This window comes from Podarcis gaigeae (genome assembly GCF_964106915.1).
Source record: "Podarcis gaigeae genome assembly, chromosome: 1".
Classification (NCBI taxonomy): Eukaryota; Metazoa; Chordata; class Lepidosauria; order Squamata; family Lacertidae; genus Podarcis; species Podarcis gaigeae.
Genome location: NC_139678.1, coordinates 80,334,225 through 80,354,583, shown reverse-complemented (window position 1 = coordinate 80,354,583; position 20,359 = coordinate 80,334,225). Strand labels below are relative to the sequence as shown.

The 20,359-nt window shown below is 45.3% G+C and overlaps 1 protein-coding gene across 1 annotated transcript; it reads right to left on the bottom strand.

Annotated features, from left to right (window-relative positions):
- Positions 1–638: 638 nt before the first annotated feature.
- Positions 639–20,117, bottom strand: LOC310825630 (acyl-CoA (8-3)-desaturase-like). The gene is made up of 12 exons (XM_083699536.1): positions 19,029–20,117; positions 10,161–10,271; positions 9,681–9,878; positions 9,173–9,274; positions 7,995–8,123; positions 7,497–7,557; positions 6,353–6,429; positions 5,068–5,165; positions 4,337–4,433; positions 2,288–2,367; positions 1,721–1,846; positions 639–823 (listed from the first exon to the last, which is right to left on the bottom strand). The coding sequence occupies exons 1-12, from the start codon at positions 19,254–19,256 to the stop codon at positions 772–774; spliced, it is 1,359 nt and encodes a 452-aa protein (XP_083555662.1). The 5' UTR covers positions 19,257–20,117; the 3' UTR covers positions 639–771.
- Between the last annotated feature and the right edge of the window lie 242 nt (positions 20,118–20,359).

The following is a 20,359-nucleotide window of genomic DNA, read 5'->3' as shown; positions in this document are numbered from 1 at the left end:
CTACCTACTCATACAGGTACCGTATTTTTCGCCCTATAGGATGCACTTTCCCCCCTCCAAAAATGAAGGGGAAATGTGTGTGCGTCCTATGGGGTGAATGCAGGCTTTCGCTGAAGCCTGGAGAGCGAGAAGGGTTGGTGCGCACCGACCCCTCTCGCTCTCCAGGCTTCAGGAAGCTCTCGGCAAGCAGTGGGAGAGCTGTGCAAAGTCGCGCAGCTCTCCCACCGCTCTGCGGAGAGCTGCCTGTTCTGGGGGCTGGGGAAGCTCGGGCTTCCCCAGCCCCGGGCCTGGGAGGGAAATAAATTTCCCCCCCTTATTCCCCCCCCCCAACAAAACTAGGTGCGTCCTATGGGCTGGTGCGCCCTATGGGATGAAAAATACGGTAAATGGCACATGAATGGTAACAATGGGCTTAAGCATACAGAATTTTTACCTGGATTGGGTCCTCAGAGAATCAGCATATGACATCTCATAATTCAGAGAAAAGAAGCCCTTTAAAAGAGTGCACAGTCTTTTCCTTCAGATGCATATACCCCCACCCTTTCTTCCTTTCACTGTATGGCAGCTCATTTGGGACCTCCGTTAACAACTTTTACTTCCAGGTTCAAAGGGAGATGTACAAAATAGGGAAAGCATGGTATCGGACATAAATTTTATTATAAATAGGAAACAATGAAACACTGGGCGTTGGAAAAACATTCAAGGCAATCTGCTGGTATAAGGCATCTGTGGAGACATAGCGAATGAATCTGTTTTCTGTAAAGGCAGTACTTATTTATGCAAATAGGCATCCAACCAGAGCTCTCCAGAATCCTTCAGGGAACTGCAGTAAGACAAAGGGTGGGGTGGGAGAAAACTAATTAAGTGTTGTGGAAAAGAAAGGGTAAGATGCCCGAGATACAATCAAGTTAAATAGAGAGGCAGGAATCTGGGTAAAGATCAAGAAAGCAGAAATCTATAACTCAGCAGTAGTCAACCTTTTTTTGCCACTAGAGCTGTATGCAATTCCCCAACTGGCCATGAGCCAGTGACGAGCCAGCTGCAAGAATGGTGAAAGGGGGTGTGGCGGCTACTTATTTTAATTGCAAAATTTACAAATCACCCTGTATTTAAAAAATACCTGAGGCATGTACAGGAATAGAAAGCACCACAAGTAATAAAAAACAAAGTTGGGATTGGGAACCATGAAAGCAACCAGAATTAAATGCTGCAGAAACGACTAATTCAGGAAGGCCTGGGAAAAGGCTGCTGAAACACTGAAAACGATGCTTCTAAGTCATACTTTGTTGTGTTATTTCTGGAAATGCACCTTTTCCTTTAAAACAGTTGAGCAGTTTGTGCAGGGGCTGCTGGCCAGCCCCTGCCAATTGCTACCAGTTGTGTCTTCTGCGGGGGGAGGCAGCCCTCTACCACTGAGGGTGCTGCAGAAACAGAAATGGGTGCCCTTGTGTTTTGTCAGAACTTGGGAGACACTGGAGCAGACTGGAGCATTCTGGAAGCATTACAGCATTCTCCATCTGACTCGACAGCAGTGGCTTGGCAAAATATCTGCAAAAGCAGTGCCAGTAATATTTAATGGGCGCAGTGGGATGCTAAAAGCTGCTTGGCCAGTCTGATCATGCCACTGGTTTGTCCACCCCTGCAGAAAATGCGAGTAAGCTGCCTTATCTTCCCACTGCACATTGGTATCTTTATGCCACATTTCTCCTTTGATACATACCGTAAAATATCTGCAAAGGCTGTCAGCAGGGGCTTGCACTTGTATTCAATGCCATGTTTGGCACACAGAGACTTAACCAGAGGGACCACCTTCCAGTAGTTGTGCCGGGGCATCGTAGGGAAGAGACTGGCGGGGGAAACCAAAACAATTCTGCCTCAAGTTCTGCTAATCACATTTGGTGTAGAAATCATAGACAAGGCAGTCATCCAGAAAACTGAACAATAGAAAAATTGTTTCACATACTGGACGTTTGTTCTTCCTACAGAGAATCACACAACATGAAAAGCCTTCCCAGGATGTGTTGGCATGGATCAAAGAAGTTTCACACAACTGGCTCAGCATGTCTACTTGCACAAGGCAACGCACTGATTTCTCTTGTGTTCCCTTTCCCAGTGTAGCCTCTCCCACCACGTCCCGTTTCACACTATTCCAGAGAGTCCTGCATCCCTAGGGAGTTGCTTTTCAAGGGGCAGTAGGGTAAGAGCCAGAAAAGCCCCATTGTGTGAGCAGGGTTTCACTCACCTACATACAACCCAGAGAAAGCACTTCTTTGCAGTCCATACTTACTGGTGTTCAATCTGGAAATTCAAGTGCCCAGTAAACCAGTCGTTGAACCAGGAATGATCAACGTTACATGTCGCCTGGAGCTGAAATAACAAGTGGGTGGATGTTCAAGCTCTTGACAGCTTTCTCTCTGTCCTGGTATGACGGCTATGGGTTGCATTCAGGCAAGTCATTGTGCAAGTAGAAGAACTTCTATTCAATGCAAAATAACTTTCCCCCCACCACATCCCTCCCAATGCGCCCCGAGTTCCCCCTCAACCCTCAAGAGCAGATTTGGCAGTGGGGTACAGAGGGAGAAGGGGGCAGGGAAATGCTGTTGTGTGAGCAGAAGTTTTGCTTGCACAACGACCTGGCTAGATTCAACCCTAAGTTACTACCAAATCCCTCCCATAGTTAGCAAAGTAGACTAGATGTCAGCACCACATTCTTGCAATCCTCATGTTACAAAGAGCCTACAGTGGGTCCCATGTCTGCCATATTGCCCATTCCCCACTTTTCACTGTTACAACCCTCAGACCCAACTAGAGACTGTTCTTCAGAAGGGAAGGGAATGCTGTGGCCGTCTGCTTCATTAGCCCTTCTGGGTTACTGCTGCTACACTGTGATACAGTGGTGGGCAACTGTTATGGACAGTGGGAAATTTAGTGATGCTCCTCTCTGAAGCATGTTGGGATTCCAAGACTGATTGTGAGGAGCAAAGGTGGGTTTGTCTCACTTGATTCTTTTTGGCAGCTTTCACTCCAGTCAGTCCTAGCAGGAGCAAGGAGATGCCCCGCTCTGGTCCCAAGAAGGCTTACCCTCTGATTTTGGGTGCTTGTCAAATGACGACAGAATACTGATAATAAGAACATAATGACACAAATGTGTTTGTGAGTGTTGCAATGCCAGCATTTGCTGAAGTGAGCAGTCACAGTATGTGGAAAGGTTGGATTGCTTTTTAAAACAAACAGGACTACAGCTGGGTCCTAATTCTACAGGGAAGGGGGGGAAATGAAAAGCCATTTTAAAAATTTGTCTGTCAGCCTAATACATTGTTTTCCCCCTTATTAAAAAGGGCTTATTTGATTATTACAGCACAATCAACAATGATTTTTATGTTATATATCTGTGTTTTTCTATTGCAAGCTGCTCTGTGACCCTCTGTGAACATCTTCTCTAGTTGTTCCTCATTCTCTCAAGGGCATCTTTCTGGTCCCTCTGGCTACCAGCTACTCTCCACGTTCTTTGTTTCCTTCTGCTTGCTTCTTAAATACTTGCAGGGTTCGTTCTGCCTCCCCTCTGCCCCTAAACCATACTCTAAGCCCAGGGATAGGGAACCCGTAACCCCTCCAGATGTTGCTGGACTACAACTAACATCATTCCTGACCAAGAAGGCTAAGGCTGGTAGGAGTTGGAGGGCAGGCCCACACCATACATTTAAAGCACATCCAAGGTATATAGCATCATCCAAAGACTCATGAGAACTGCAATTTGCTAAGGTTGTCATTAAGGAGGAAGGATTACAGTTCCCAGGATACTTTGGGGGAAGCCATGGGTTTTAAATGTGCATTGGATGTGCTTTAAATGTATGATGTGAATCTGCCCAGAGTCTGGTGACATCCAGAAGGACCACGGATTCCCCATCCCCAGAATCAACTTGCTCCTACTAACTCCTTGTTGCTCTCTCCTGCTTCTTTACCGTCTACTCACTGAAACAACTGCATCTTTGCTGCATCTCCAGCTCCCATGATTCCCTAGTCTAGTTGAGTCCACTAAAGCAGCAGTGGGGAACCTGTGACCCCACCAGATGTTGTTGAACTACAACTCCCATGAGCCTTAGCCAGCATGGACAGTGCTATGACAGTCCAGCAGCATCTGAACGGCTACAAGACGCCATCCCTGCGCTAATGCCTCCTTATCTGAACTCATGTTTGCTTTTCCTCCAGTTTCCTGATAAACATCCAGGGCAGCATCTTGGTCGACTTGAATTAGAACCCAAAATGATCTTTTGAGAGGATATAGAGCAGTCCCATGTATAGCCATACAGTTGCTAGAGTAAAAAAAAAAAAATACCTGGATGGACACCCAGTCCAAGTTCTTGTCATAATCTATAGTCATGGGTATGTGATTCATTTGGGAGACCCAGACAAACCAGGAGCTTTCCAACATCCTGCATGGGGAAAAAGAGTAGTAATACAGTAGAAAGCGTAATTCACTAATCCAATCATATTGGGAAAATGCTTTTTTTTTTAAAGCCTTGTGTGAAATCTGGTGTCTTGCACAAAAATCTGACTCCCTGAAAACATCACACTCATTTTTTTGTATTTTCAAACTGAACTGAAAAGGTGGCTTTCACATTATTTTATTTATAAAGCCACAAGCAGAAAAAACTAAAAGTGAATAGACAGTCCCATAGCAGCAAGCAAACCTTTCCCATCTCTGCTCAGCTCATAATTGCAATGCAGCTCTGAACTCTCTTCCCATTCGGTCATTTTTAGGAAAGACAATCTTCAGCAGATAATGTGAGCAACTCAGCAGAAAACATTGCAAGCAGAACTTCCTGACCCCACCCTCCAAAATAACCCCAGTAAGGCACAGTCAGACACAGAAAAGGGTTCATCACCAGAGGAATGGAATCCACAGAAATACAGATGGCCAACCAAGCCAGCTGAAGCTGGTCATGGTGAAGTCCAATTCAACTAAAAGGATAAGTCAGCCAACGCAAGCTCAAGTCCCATTGCTTTCACTAAGGCAGCTTTGGGTAAATTTAGTTGAATCGGGAGGGGTTTTGTGCTGTACAATACCTGACCAAAAAGAAGAAGATAAGAAGACTCTTTATTTCTAGAAAACACCCGTAGACGATGAAGAATCGGATGAAGAAGCTCAGCATGCAGGCAATATCCTAACAAAAGGAAGAAGCTGTCAGAATGGAGAAAGCTTAGTTCACATTGTTATTGTCCCCTACGATCCTTTACCCCAGAGGTGCAACAGAAAGTTTTGCTGATAGGCCTTGTGGTTGAAACAAGACTGTGATTGAAGTACTCAAGCTAACATAACATAATGTCATTTAACCAATGTTCAGCAGAAACTGCTTTTTTTTTTTGTTTAAAGAAACTTTATCAATTTTTAAAATAAAGATAAATATAGATGAAATACAAACATCATAAAAAATATTGATACAAAAAGAAAACAAAGGAGAATGAGAATAGATGGAATGGAGGGGAAGGAAAGGGAAGATAATACCCTACATTAATTCATGCAATGTATCCTTTTATAATCACAATCCAAGGCATTGAGATATCTCTTTATCCCAATCTTCTAAAATATATTCTCCCCACAAACTTAATTGAATTATTGGGAGTCTATTGTCTATACAGTATATATAGACAGGGTCTATTGTCAAAAGTACAGTGGTACCTAGGGTTAAGAACTTAATTTGTTCTGGAGGTCCGTTCTTAACCTGAAACTTCTTAACCTGAGGTACCACTTTAGCTAAGCGGTCTCCCACCGCCACACGATTTCTGTTCTCATCCTGAAGCAAAGTTCTTAACCTGAGGTACTATTTCTGGGTTAGCAGAGTCTGTAACCTGAAGCATCTGTAACCCGAGGTACCACTGTATAGACCAAATAGCATAAAAATGATCTTATCTAGATTCTCCTCTACTTACTTTTCTTTGAAATGTGAGATGCACAGAGAGAGCTAGATCCCACAGTCTACCATACCAATAATCAACTGAAGGATGTGAGCAAGATTTCCATTGACTAACTATTGGCTTTCTTGACATTGTTAGTAACAGAAAGACCAGTGTCTTATAAGATACTCTGGGATTTATATTCCTTTCTATTGAAAGCAAGGCCAAGACTGGATCTAGCATTAGTGATTGCTCTATAATTTGAGAGATAATGGTAATAATATTTTTTTATTTATATGCTGCTCATCTGACTGGGATGCTCCAGCCATTCTGAGCGGCTACCAACAAAATATTAAAACACAAAATGCCTCAGAACACCCAAGAAGCCAGCCAGCCAGGAATAGGAATGAGGGCTCTTCTGTTGCTTAATCTGTAACTCAGATAATGCAATACTTACCACCCAGTAATTCTTCTTGAAAGCAATGTAGAAGGTGTGATATTGGAAGAAGGTAGGGAACAACAGTGGAGGCAACGCTGATGAAGATAGCAAAAGAAAGATGCCTTAGCCACATAATTAAAATACAAAATATGTAAAATAAACCAGATGTACTGGGAAGAAGATAGTGCAAGCGGATAATTTAGGTGTGGCTACTGAAGAATGCCTTAAGTTTTACTACAGTTAAATGTAACAGGGTACAGGATATTATGGACTGCGGGCTGGATCTGGACTAACAGTTCTCGCAGAGATCAAAGCAGCTTAAACTTAGTCAATACTAACTTGTCCCACTGATTTGAATGGAACTAATTTAATTTAGTCTGGATCCAACCATATGATCCTATTAACTGGGAAGACGAACTCATTCCCTTGCTCTGGCACAGGGATTCCCCTACACTCTGTCCTGTGCTTCCAAGCTCCACTGTAGCATAATGGTGGCCTTCAAGGTGTTAGGTCCAGGTATGGCATGCAAATACACATTACAGGGGTGAAACACTGCTCTGGCAGGAACCTCTATCAACAGGGAATATGAGAATGCTGTGGAGTGACGGTTCAAGTAGAACAGAGGTGCACAGCACTGTCCACCTGCTGGGCACAGGGTTTTTGCAGATGTAGCCGCTACACACTATCATGTGCCCATGACTACGATGGTACCATTATAATTCACCATAAGCCAACAGACTCCACTAACTCCCATGGCATTGCAGGAAGTTAGTCATACTTCCAAATGAACCTACCCAGACCCTGAATTATCTTCTGAGGCCCTCCTTCGTTTGCCTCCTCCTCAAGAGGTCCGGAAGGTGGCAACATGAGAACAGGCCTTCTCTGCAGTGGATCCCAGTCTGTGGAATGCTCTCCCCAGGGAAGTTCACCTGGCGCCTTCATTTTACACCTTTAGGCGCCAGGCAAAAAACATTCCTTTTTAACCAGGCCTTTGGTTGACCTGATTGACATCCCGATACCCTTTTAAAATGTGGCTCTTTTAGGGGGGGGTGTTACTGGGTTATTGTTTTTATTTTATATATTGTGATCTTTTCTATGAACCGCCCTGAGACTGCTGGGTATAGGGTGGTATATAAATTCAAACAACAACAGCAACACTTACTGAAGGAGAAGTACTTGTGCTGGTGGTTGTAAGGCATATACTTTGTCTTCTTTACCCCAAGCTGTGAAAGCAAATCAGGTCACATTTTGATAAAAATGGCCCTACAGAAGGGGGAGCCTGCAACTCCTCGTATGTTGCCGTCCTTTAATTTTCATTGCCATTGGCCATATTGACTGGGGCTGATGAGAGCTGGAGTCCAACAACATGTGAATGGCCACAAGTTCCCCATCCCAGCCATACAGGCACCTTGCCACTTCCCTGAATGCAACCATATCATTATTACATAGACTTCTTGCCAGTCAACATAAATTTAGTTCCCTGGATTCCCAACCCCACCCCAAAATATTAAGTGGCATGTATTATTTGTTGGTGTGGGTTTTTTTTAAGGTAGAAATCTGGCGACCACACATACAGCTACACTACAAATAGGTAGCGCATAGGAACAAATAGGAAGTATTCATTGTTTTCTGAAGGGCATGAGAGCAACATGAAACTCGCCTCCACAGAGAGGGTCTTCCCCAAAGCAAACAAGGCAGGGTGCATGTCGATGTCCGGGTCCTTGCTGTGGCAATTGGGTTTTGCGTGATGTTGTGAGTGCAGGAGAGTCCACCAGTTGGCCGATGCCCCCTGTTGAAAGGAAGGTCAGAGAAGAAGTCAATTCTACAGCACAGCTAAAGGTAAAAAACCAAGGAGATCACTGCACTGTAGATTTTGTTGATATTTTCACCCCCTCCCATTGCAAGAATCTCCTGATCTGATGTTTTGAGAAAGGAGGGGGCGGAAACTGCTCTTCTACTCTTCTGCTCCTGACTGACTGCCTGACTCTGTGTGGAGACAGTCTTATCTATGTAGTGACTAGATGGCTGAGTGGGAGATGTTACACTCATGCAAGCCAGTAGTTCTTTAGTTTGTAGTAGCTATCAGAAATAAAAGGAGTTATGCTTCACAGCTAGCTTCCGTGTTATTTATACTCTGCATGAGTCTAGTGCTCACAATGCACAGCTGTGAGTCCAGTGCACTGAGACCTGTTTTCCAGGATTGGAAGGCCTCTGAAAGTGCTTCAGTCGCCTAGCCCAGACAGGGAAGAACCAGTTATTGAACCCAGTTGCTGCACATCGGCTGAAAGGTGTACTGACAGATTTAGGCCACATTAAGAGTCAGTCCCTCTTCGTAGGAAGTCCTAGGAACTCTGGTCCTGTCGAGGGGAGCAGGGAGACTAATAAGAGGATTCTAGGCACCTTTGCTGCAGCACACAGGGTTCATTTAGACAGCAGTGAGGAACGTGTGGTCCTTCTGATGCTGTTGGAACTGCAATTCCCTTGAGTTCCAGCCAGCACAGCCAATGGTCAGGGAAGGGGGCAGTGGTAGCCCAGTAACAGCTGAAGGTCAAAAGTTCCCCATCCCGGCTTTAGGGGAAGCCAAGACAGTTCCTCTGGTATAAAACTGATTTGTTTGTAGTATATATGCACCCACCATGCAATGGGAGGGTTGTGGGAAGGCTTTTGGGAACAAAAATCCACAAAGAACTAGAACATTTCCTCCCCCCCCCCCCACTTTTAGTGTATTATGCACATTGTCCAAAAATATGGTAGCTTGATTTTCAGATAATCAATCCAGATCTCTTACCCTTCCCACCCCTCTCAAAAAAATAAAAGTTTTCAAAAACAAGCACTTACAAGAAGATGGCACATCACAAATTTGTGAAGCAGGTGGTTCCACTTGGGCTTCTGGAAGACGGAAAGGTGCCCCAAATCATGTTGGAACCATGAAGCCTGGATCTGGAAGGCAAAGGAGATTGCTTAGAACAATGGCCTGCCTATCATCTGAACGGCTTTTGGGGTCCCTTCTGCATCATTTAATTCAAAAGAAGCCATCATGTCATTGCATGTGGTAGCTCTAGAGTAATCTGTGTGCCATGCATACTACATGGGTAAATGCAGGCATGAATTTCTGAATAATACCCATACAACTCATAAATCGCCGAGGATAAACAAACGTCTCACTGCAAAGGACTGGCATTACACCCATTAACGCTGGGAGCGACAAAAATCCCAGTGATAAAGATGACCTCCAGAATGAGCACTGGCTTCATCAGGGTAGTAGAAGATGACCAAGGAAGCTGGTTTCAGGTGCTTAGAACAGAAGGCCAGCCTTTGGCTTTATTCACGGAGCAAGACAACTTACGTGGGACATTGTGCAAAGTGCCACAGAGACAGTGAAGGGCAGTAAAGAGGTTCCAAAATACAAGAAGTTGAGCCAGGACGCAGCATCCAAGAGCAGGATGTGAAGGAACACCGCCATGAAAAAGTAAGTGTTGGGCTTCAGGAGTCCCATCTTCTCTATAGTGGTACGCAGCTCACGGAAATCCATGATGAGTAATTCCTGTGAAGAAGAAATTTTAAAATGACAGCTGCCTCTACTCTAGGAAATGTTGGAGTAGCCTGTGCCCTTAGGAGCAGCAAGGGGAGGGTGTGACCAGAGTTTTAATGTCTAATTCTGCTCAGGGCTTCTCCCCTTCTATCAGCCCGTTGCCACCATTTACAGGTTCAGACCAGCGCATGGCATCCTCCTTTAAGCACTCCAGAATGCACATAACATGTACGGAGGGAAACCTTACTTCTTCTTGGGTTCACATCTCACATCCAGGGGTTAGAAGAGACTTACATTTTTGCTGGGTCCCAAACTGGATTGATCTGGTGCCAACTCCCCAATCAGTAGCGGGTTCAAATACTTCTTCACCAATGACTTGTTGACATGGAACGCTTCAAAGGCATCCTACAAGTCCACAGGGGGAAAATAAGGGAAGGCAAAACCAATACCAGGAAATATTGAGTGAGGCCACTGTGTGCCCTTCTCCCCGGTGCTGCTACCAGCCCCCCAATTTCTCTGGCAATGTTCCTCTTAAAGGAACGTGCGGGTTTATCAAAAGTAAAACAACAGATGAGGAGTTTGTGGGGTAACTGGCAGACAGGTGGTGTGTATTGAGCTCATCCTCAACCATCTGTTGAGGATGCCCTAGCTCTGGACGTCCTGCACTGAGCAGGGAGTTGGAATACACGAGCCTACAAGACACAGATACACACACAGAGACAATGTGATTCTATGAAAAGGAGACTCAATCATGAAACAGCGGAAAGTTGACGGAAGTAAAACAAAGGAAGCTCTCTTACACTGGTGGTCTGATTCAGTTGGTTAGAACATGGTGCTGATAACACCAAGGTTGCAGGTTTGATCCCCAATGGAACAACTGTATATTCCTGCATTGCAGGGGGTTGGACTAGATGATCCTCAGGGTCCCTTCCAACTCTATGATTCTATGAATTCTATGAGATCCTTGGTCCATTTAGCTCAGCAGAGCCAACTCATTCTAGCTTTGCTCCCATTCTTTTCCCCACAGAGTTCTACAAGGACAACAGAAATGGAGGAGGAAGAGGAGGAAGTTGACAAACCTGGACCAGCTGCAGGAAAGAAAGGCAGGCTGGGGGCAACTGGCTGGGGGCAGACTTAGACTGGTAGGCCAGTGCACTAGCTGCTCTAATGGGCCAGCACTTACAGATTGCTTCCCACTGAAAATCCTGAAGCAATTTACACACATTAAACAATATAAAGTAACTGTACAAAACAAGTGTGCAATTACTTTTAATAAATTGTACTAAATAAAATGAATTTAACAATACAACACAATATCACTGGCGCCCAAATGCACAGGAAAACAAAAATGTATTTGCCTGGCGGCAAAGTAGTAAGAAGCTGGGTGCAGCGCAGGCCTCCCAAGGGAAAGCACTCCACCCTATGAGAACTAACCTCTGAATAGACAGGCATAGGATTGCGCAGTTGAGTTTCATGCGCAATAGCATGTATAAATAGCTCTAGGTTACCGTTTGTTTTTATTGAAGTCTCAGTCATTTCGAAATATCAGTAAACATCTTGTTGTGCAAAAGGAATTTGTCACAGTGCATTTCAAGTTCTGTCGTTACGCAGGTGTGAAAAACTGGAAGGGGGCAAAGCAGGGATTTCCACTTCTCCACATTCCCCCCCACCCAAAAAGATGAAGATGCAGCTTCAAGGTGGGTGTTTCGGGTGAATAATCTCCCTTTGGGGCTAGCAATTCATTGCAAAACTTGTGAACGATGACAGCTATCAGGCAAGGTATGCATGAACCTATCATTTGAATGCAGTTAATGAGCATCTACAAATATGAGCAGTCGAAAGAGACGCTAAAAGAACTAGAGTTGAACTCATGGGAAGGAATAGGGCAGTCTGGAGATACCGCAAATGTATGGCTGGGCAGGGAACCTGTTCTTCAAATAAAGACAGTGAAAAAAATTAAGGGATGAATAGCGAGAAGGAAAGATTGAGAAATATATTAAAAATTTGGACTGGGAGGAACAGTAGAAACGCTGATATCTATTAATTAGCTCAAAAGTAAATGGCTGAAACCATGAGACAGAGACATTTGGAATCACACCTGACTGTCCTGTGCTGCCTATACTCTTGTTTAAATTCCATGTTTATTGAAACTGCTCAGATCAGGATGTTTACTGCTTTACTTTGAGTCAGGCGGGCTAAAGCACAAAATGAGCTCAGGCTTACAAAAGAGATTAAAATTAATTTTTAGAGCTTTATTTGGCTATGTTTGAAACACGAAGAAGAACAAGCAAGTAGCAGGTCTTCTGCACGGAGAAATGCTATTGAGTGACAGAGAGAAGGCAGAAATGCTCAACATCTACTTTGCCTCTGTCTTTACCCAAAAGTAAAGCAGTGCCCAACCTAGTAATAACAAAATAAATTATAAAAGGATGGAGCTGCAGCTCAAGATAGGAAAAGAGAACTCTGGGCTACTTTAAATGAATTCAAATCCCCAGGGCCTGATGAGCTGCATGCAAGGGTACTAAAGGAGCTTGTGGATGCAATCCCAGAGCCTCTGTCTATAATCTTTCAGAATTATCAGAAGTCCCTGCTGACTGAAGGCAGGCAAATATTATTCCCCATCTTCAAAAGGCAGGGGGGGGGGGGCAGGGAGAGAAGACCCAGGGAAGACCACTGAGTTTGACAGTGATAGCAGGGAAGGTCCTTGAACATATAATTAAATGGTCGGTCTGTGAGCGCTTAGATAAGGATGCTGTGATTACCAAGAAGCAACACAGGATTAGTTCTTCGAAATGAACACAATCCCATTTGTGCTCGCTTTGGCAGCACATATACTAAAAACACAATTTGTGTAATGGGAAATTAGTCCCCAGTCTGATCATGTGCTTACATGTGCTTTCAACTCAATCCTTAGTTTATGAAAGGGACAAATTAGTAGAGGCATTATAAATCTTGCCTCCTCTGCAATTCATAGGCAAGTAAATTAGAAAAGGATGCTGTGATGGTGATGATGATGACAATTGTGTGCAGAGGAGGGCAACCAAGATGATCAAGGGTCTAGAAACCAAGCCTTATGTGGAATGGTTGAGGGAGTTGGGTATGTTTAGCCAGAAGAAGAGGAGTCTGAGAGGAGAAATGATAGCCCCCTTCAAATATCTAAAGGGCTGTTACATTGAAGATGAAGCAAGCTTGTTTTCTCTTGCTCTGGAGAGTAGGACCTGAAGCAATGGAGATTCCAACTAAACTTACTGATGGGAAGAGATGCTTGACTCCCTTGGAAGGTGGTGGACTCTCCTTCCTTGGAGGTTTCTAAGCAGAGGTGGGATGGCCAACTGCCATGGATGCTGTAGCTGAGATTCCTACATAGCAGGGGGTTGGACTAGATGACCCTCAGGGTCCCTTCCAAAACTACAATTTGATGAACGGGAAACTTACTCAATTTTATTTATATGGTTTTCTCCCTTACTCTCTTCTTCCTTTTTTCCATTTTCCTGTTCACTTTTAGTATGTTATCGTCATCTTTTATATGCTGTTACTACTGAAATGCAATGCAAAGTTATGTGTGTATGTGTGTGTGGAGAGAGAGAGAGAGAGAGAGAGATGGGCTAGAATTCCAACAATGACATTGGGAGGCTCTGTTTCTATATGTGGCATTTTGCCCTGATCCTTTCAGCTACTTTTTATGGGACATTGACATGACACCATGTTGGGCTTTGCATTGGAAAGCAGCATATAAATATTAAAAATGTAAAAAAATAAAACCATCCAATCATTGTCACCCTACATTTCCCCTTTAGTTCTTCCATCTTTCTCAGACCAGAATGGCTGGTCTCCATCAGAAGACCACTGCAATCTCCACAGGTGTAAGACACCTTTATCACCATTCTTTCATCATTTTAAAAATGTGGAGGTTTTGACATGGATAGCAATGAACCAGGAAAGAGTTCAGCACACATTCATTAGAACATTTGTGGTGAGCATCAATTTGTGACACTATTTTTTATATCTTTTAATTATCATTAAAATATTTTCTGGATATCTTCTTTTTAAACTAATGAAAGAGTTGTAGTGCTCCAACACCATCATTCTATTCTATTTTCCCTTGGGGGGGGGGGAATAAAATCTTAAGTCTCTTATCACCACCATTAACCAAGTTGCTAAAACACCAGTAACCAGATTCTTTTTAAAATCAGGATTGTAGTATAGTGTTATAAAAGTATAACACTATTATCGTATTTTGTGCTATACTATAAACATTATGGTGATATAAATCTTTAGTGCTCTACACACACACACACACACACACACACACACAGAGAGAGAGAGAGAGAGAGAGAGACTTATGTAATAATTACAATATTTTTTCTAAAACTAATGGGTGTCATAAAATGGCAGCCACCTCAAGTGTTATAGTAAATGTGTGCCAAGCATCAAAAGACCCCCCACACAGCAGTTCTGTCACACTTCCTCCTTGTGTGGATGGGACATAGAAAGATGACAGGGTAGTGACAGAAACCATCAGTCTGGAAACAGTCATAGGGTTTGTTTCAACTGCAGCACCTGCAGAATGCCCTGCACTCTGCTAGAGGTTAAATGGAAATCCCTACATATTTTTCAGTTTGTAATGGTAATGGTGAGTTATGACACTGCAGCAATTAAATACATCAAGAGCACGTTGCCTCTAATTAAGGTAAATGATCAAAGGTTGTGGGGTGGGGGCCAAAAGGATTTGCAGACATAGTCAAAGGTGTGTGGGCTCACTCCTAGCACTTATTCCATCAGCGGTCATGGGAAATACTTGAGCAATGTACCCCTCTCTTTCTGCTTTGCAAATCAAAAATGGGAACCTGTGTGCAAGACGTTTCAAAGGTTTTGTAAACACTATGATTTCTTAGATAAGACACAGAAGATGTATTGCTGATCAACAGAGATAATCAGAATATTAATCAAGTAATGATATGCATAGACAAATGCCACCCTCACCCCACAATTCATGTACATATGATTTTCACTGGCTCCGTTTTATTCAAACCAGCATTTTCAAGATAGGCAAAGGCAGGCTGGGGCAGGTAAGCAGAAAACAATGGCACAGCCTCCCTCAGCAACCAGTTGCTCAGACTGTGGGAAGTCAGAGGGGCTGTTTTTACAGCAGCTGGGAACATCACAGATTGGCCCCCTCGTGTCACCAGATATCCCAGGACTCGAGGATTGTGGGCTACAATGAGAATCTCCTGGCAGGAATTGCCTATCATTCTTCTGCTCCTGACCTGCAGCCCTGAAGGTACAGATTCAGAACCAGTCTGTTCATTAGCAGTCACCTCAGGTAGCAGACTAGGGACAGCTGAGAGGGGCAGGAGATCCAGCGCATGTCGCCTATGCGCCACCTGGGAAGAGCGGGCCTGCTCCTCTCTAGCCTCCTTCTTTCTCCACTGCCAGCTCCAGCATGCCAGGGCTTCCTGAGGCTGCTGCTCCAGTCAGGAGTGCCAACGTGGCCCCGCAACTGTTGGTGCCAGGGGCCATGGGTGCCATGCAATGTGCATGGCCCTGGCACCGAAATTTGTGGGTGCCTGGCCCCTTTGTGAGAAATTTTGTGGGTGCTTAGGCACCCAGGGGCCCCAGGAACCTGTGCCTCCGGTTTCCTCAGGCTGCAGTGGCAGAGGAGACGGTGGCAACATTTACTGTTTTGCCTCAAGCAACACCATGGTTAATGCAGGGTGCAATTGCTAATTGAAAAGGGAGGGCGTTCCTGATCCACAGCAATATTCAAAGCAACAAACAGAGGTGAAGTTCATAAAGGTTTTTTTTTGGGGGGGGGAGTTGATTGGGGCAAGTGTTTTTCCTCAAGGGAAAAGAAACTCCTTTTTCAGGAGGTAGGTGATCATTACATCTAATGAAGACTATTTTGTAGTCTAAACGCATTAGGCAACTTGGAGGGCTTGAATAGCTATTACAGGAATGAGCCAGCATAAGATTCAGGCTTGCGTGCTTCACACACAAACACCACTTATTAAACTACCCTGGTAATTGCAGTTCTGTGAGGGGAATAGAGATTTCCTAAAACTTCCAGCACCCTCCCAGTCCCCAGGATTCTTTGGGGGCAACCAAGGCAAAAATAATAATATGGAATACAACCTCTTTTTTGACAAGACCATGTGCTCCCAAGCCAGCCCCAAGATACAAGTAGCTCTTGCAACACTCAAAGAAGGTGCTCAAGCTAACTCTGGCATGCCTGAAGTGGGAAGGGATCCCATAATTGAGGAGCAACCCCCAATAATCTTCATGTCTTCACAGCCTGGGCCTGATGCACAGATGGAATCACTGAGAGGGCCTCCTTGGTAGGTCTCAGATTGTAAAAGGCCACACAGAATCACAGAATTGGAGAGTTTGGAAAGGACTCTGAGAATCATCTAGTCCAACCCCCTGCAATGCTAAAGCATCCATGACAGATGGCCATCCAACCTCTGCCTAAAAATCTCCAGAGAATGAGAGCCCACCACCTTCCACGGAGTCCATTTCACTGTTGAGCAGTATTTTTCACCCTATAGGATGCACTTTTCCCCCTCCAAAAATGAAGGGGAAATGTGTGTGCGTCCTATGGGGCGAATGCAGGCTTTCGCTGAAGCCTGGAGAGCTAGAGGGGTCGGTGCGCAAGCCTGGAGTGCGAGAGGCGGGAAGTCGCGCTGTCTCCCGAGGGTTGCGGAGAGCTGCCTGTTCTGGGGGCTGGGGTTGGGGGAAGCCCGCGCCTGGGGGGGGGGTCATTTTTTTCCCTTTATTTCCCCCCCAAAAACCCTAGATGCGCCCTATGGGCCGGTGCACCTTATAGGGCGAAAAATATGGTAATTTTTCCAGAGGAGGCATATGGTTGGCTGGAGTCCCTAAGTTAGTGGAACTCAAGTCCCATCGATTTCAATGGGAACCATGCCCATATTCCCCTTAAACCCAAACTCAGAAATGAAAAAAGCAGAAGGTAGCAGGGAATGAAAGGGAGAAAGCCCTTTGCGAGAGGCTTAATGCAGCTTATAAACCATACATTTGAAGCACTCCCCCACCCCCAAAGGATCCTGGAAACTGTAGTTTAGCCCTCACAGAGCTACAATTCCCAGTACCCTGAACAAAGTACTGTTTCCAGGATTTTGGGGGGTGTGGGGCTTTAAATGTATGGTGTGTATGCAGCCTTTGATAGTCTCACACTTCCTTATAGAAAAATGAGTTCTTACAAGTCAGTGCTTGCCACAACAAAAAGAAAAAACTTTGGAAGTGGCTTGGGAAACACCTCCACAGGTTTGGTGGAGGCCAGTGGGTGCTCTGACTAACCGACAGATTATTTTGGGGCGGGTTGGAACTAAAGCAAATAAATAAATAACAATACTATACAAAGTTGTTGTTTGGACTTAAAAAAACACCTTTCTAGTAAGACTGTGGTTCTCAAAACCTGGCTGATGTAGCTTGAGAAAACTTTGGCATTAGGAACCATTTGGATTCTTCCTTGAAATAATTTCTGGAATGTGGTAGTCAAGGGGGTACGGGGGAGGTAGAGAGAACAAACTGGATTGTGCTTGTGGCAGGATTAATTTGCAGAGCATTTTAAGTGCTGAGCAGCCACTCCTGCTGTGAAGAATGGTGACGTGGGAGCCTATTGTTAGAGAGGGCGAGGAAGGCAGCTGCTTTAGGGGGCGTTGTTGAAAGTTAGGAAATTGTCCATTATTTTGGTTTTGCAAAATTTGTTAACACTTCAGGGAGCTTTGGTGCGTGCTTTATGCAGGGAGATTACTTCAAGTTGAATTTCTAGATCCTGTTGGACACAACCCAACCACAAATTAAGAGTAAATTACAAGGCTGCTGAACTCTAGTTTTTTGACAAGGAAAAGAGAAAATACCCAATTTCATGTTAGCTTGCTCCAGGGTCATTAGGATCATGTCCTTTGAAACAACATGCATTGCTCAGAACTACAATTTGCAGCATTGTTCCAGGACTCATTTTCAGCAGAGCAAAAGAGCTTTCTCTAGCCCTAAAATGCTATAGAATGTGTTGCACTTCAGATGTTCAGATGCTGCAGCTCAGCATCCCTAGCCAAGGTGAGTAAGGCTGAAGGGATTAAGGAGTCCACCACATCTGGAGGGTGACAGCAGTGTGGCTTTATTAAAAGCAAACTGGCCAACACCCACTCATTAAGGGGCCACAAAAGTTCTCCTTTATAGGCAGTCTGCCATGTCTTTATCTCAGCAGCATTGCAGGCAAGCAATCCTCTCCTCATAAAAATGCAATCTGAGGACAATCTGCTCCCTGTTAAACCAACCTCATCCACATCAGTAGCGAATATCAGCAGACATCATGGGACAACGGAAAACCAAGTATGCCTAGATCTAAACGACAACTCCCAAACTGAATTTTCACATTACTGCTCAACTAGTGGGCAGATTTAAGCAAACAGTGCAGTCTAAAGGCAGATTCATATTTTATATTAAATCTTTGACTAAAATGGGAGATACTGAGATGATGCCCTTTAAAAGGGCTGCAAAGATGGATCTTTGCATCTTGAGGGAAACATTGGTTCAACAGAGCTGCTGACTTTGAGGTCAGGAGTATGTTTCGATTATACAATCACCCTCAGGAAAAATGTACAGCTTTGGCAGCCTATCAATTTATTCATAAATATAATATTCTAGGCATTTACAACAATTTATGCTTATGACCTCACATTATTTTCACTGTATCTGCAACTTTTGCATCAGGTGAGAAGTCATTTTAAAAGTTCAAAATGATATATATATTACGTATGATCTGTGTTTTTCTATGTTACAAGGATGCATAGTAGGATTTAGGACTGATTTCTCCTCAGCATGAAACTGGGATAATTTTTAATTACAGTGCCTTGACTAAGGAATTTACTGCTAACGGGATAGTACTTTAATTAGGTTACTAGAGAATTGACTCCTAAATGATTTATTACCATACCATACTGTTATTTATCGACGAACGGACTATCAGCCGTTCCCTCAGACCTATGTCCCTCAGACCTTAATCTGAGGCGCTCAGATTCAGAACAGAGCAGAACAGAGGAATGCGGGACCGACTGACATGCAATTTCACGGGGCAGCTTAGTTATCTCTCCTCCATCACCTCCTTCACACTTTTCACACGACCCCCAACCCGCATCTCACCGTCACGTCCTCCCCAAAGTGGCTCATGAGGATCCGGGAGCCCCCGGGGTGTCTCTGGCAGAAGCTGCGGACGTCGTACACTTTCCTGCCGACCACCAGCCAATTCTCTCGCTCCGGGGCTCCTTGCTTGGTGTGGGCCTGGATTTCGTCCCAGGTGAAGAGCCGCGTGGCCGAAGAGGGCGGCCGGTGCGGGACCAATTCCACGCTGGACTTCTGCTGTGGAGCCATCCCGTTCTCCGACGCCTCCTGCTCAGCAGCCTCCTGCCCGCGCCGCCAAGCGCAACTCAGCCATGCCGCTTCTCCCGCGGCAGTAAGGGTGGAACACTCGGCCCGGCCTCCTCCACGTGCGATTGGCTGGTTGCTCCGACGGACATGCCCCTGAACCCGTCTATTGGCTGGCAGCGAACAAGCCCGGAGGCGGTTTTGTGGCGGAGCGGAGGAAGACTTGGCGCGGTTTGCAAGTCGTGGGGTGTGCGCGGGCGCGCCTTCCTTCTGGTTGCAGCCCTGGAACGAGTCCCGCTGCGGGTTTTGAGGAGACGCCAGCGAACTCTGGCCGCTGAAGGTCCGGCCTTGGGTTCTCTTTGCCAGGCGAAGCCGGGCTCGAGTCCTGCCTGGCCCTGGCGATAAAAACGCAGCCTCAGTCGAGGGGCGACGAGATGCACATTCGGGTGCGAGCGGCTCTGGGCCAGCGCCTTGCCCAGAGGAGGTAGCCGCGGCCTCTGCCCCGGGCTAAGCTTTTCTCCCAGGACGGGGTGCCTGGGCGTAACCCCCCGCCCACAGATCAAATAAAACAATAGAATACTTAATTGACCAGTCACGTTGGTTCTGCTCCCCCCAATAACAAAAGTCCTGATCCCCCCCCCCTCCCGCAACAGCCTCCCATCCCTAACAAAAACCACCTTGTCAAACTAAAGTCTAGCTCTTCACTTTCCCGCTCTTGGGGTGACACCAGGGATGATTGCTGCTCCCCAGCAAGTAAGCAAGAGGACCACCTCCTCTGCTCCCACTTCCTCACTGCCATAGCAGGAAGCATGTGAGAGGATGCCACTGGGCCTTGCATGAAGGAGGAGGAGAAGTCGATGGTGAGGTGGGTGGGTGGGTGTTAGGCTATATACTTGAGTCCCTTCTAATTCCTGAATCCAGCAAGGATTCCATAGCTGGAATCGCCAGGCCAGCTTCTTGGTAGTGGCTCCCTAAGTATGGGCCATTAAGGTATGGGAAGTGGGTCTAAGTGAGGCAGGCCAATGCTGCAGGGCCATCCCACCAATTGGCTGGTATTTAGGGGCAATGCTGAGTTGTGTGTGAGAGCTAGAAGCAGGCTGCAGGTCTGA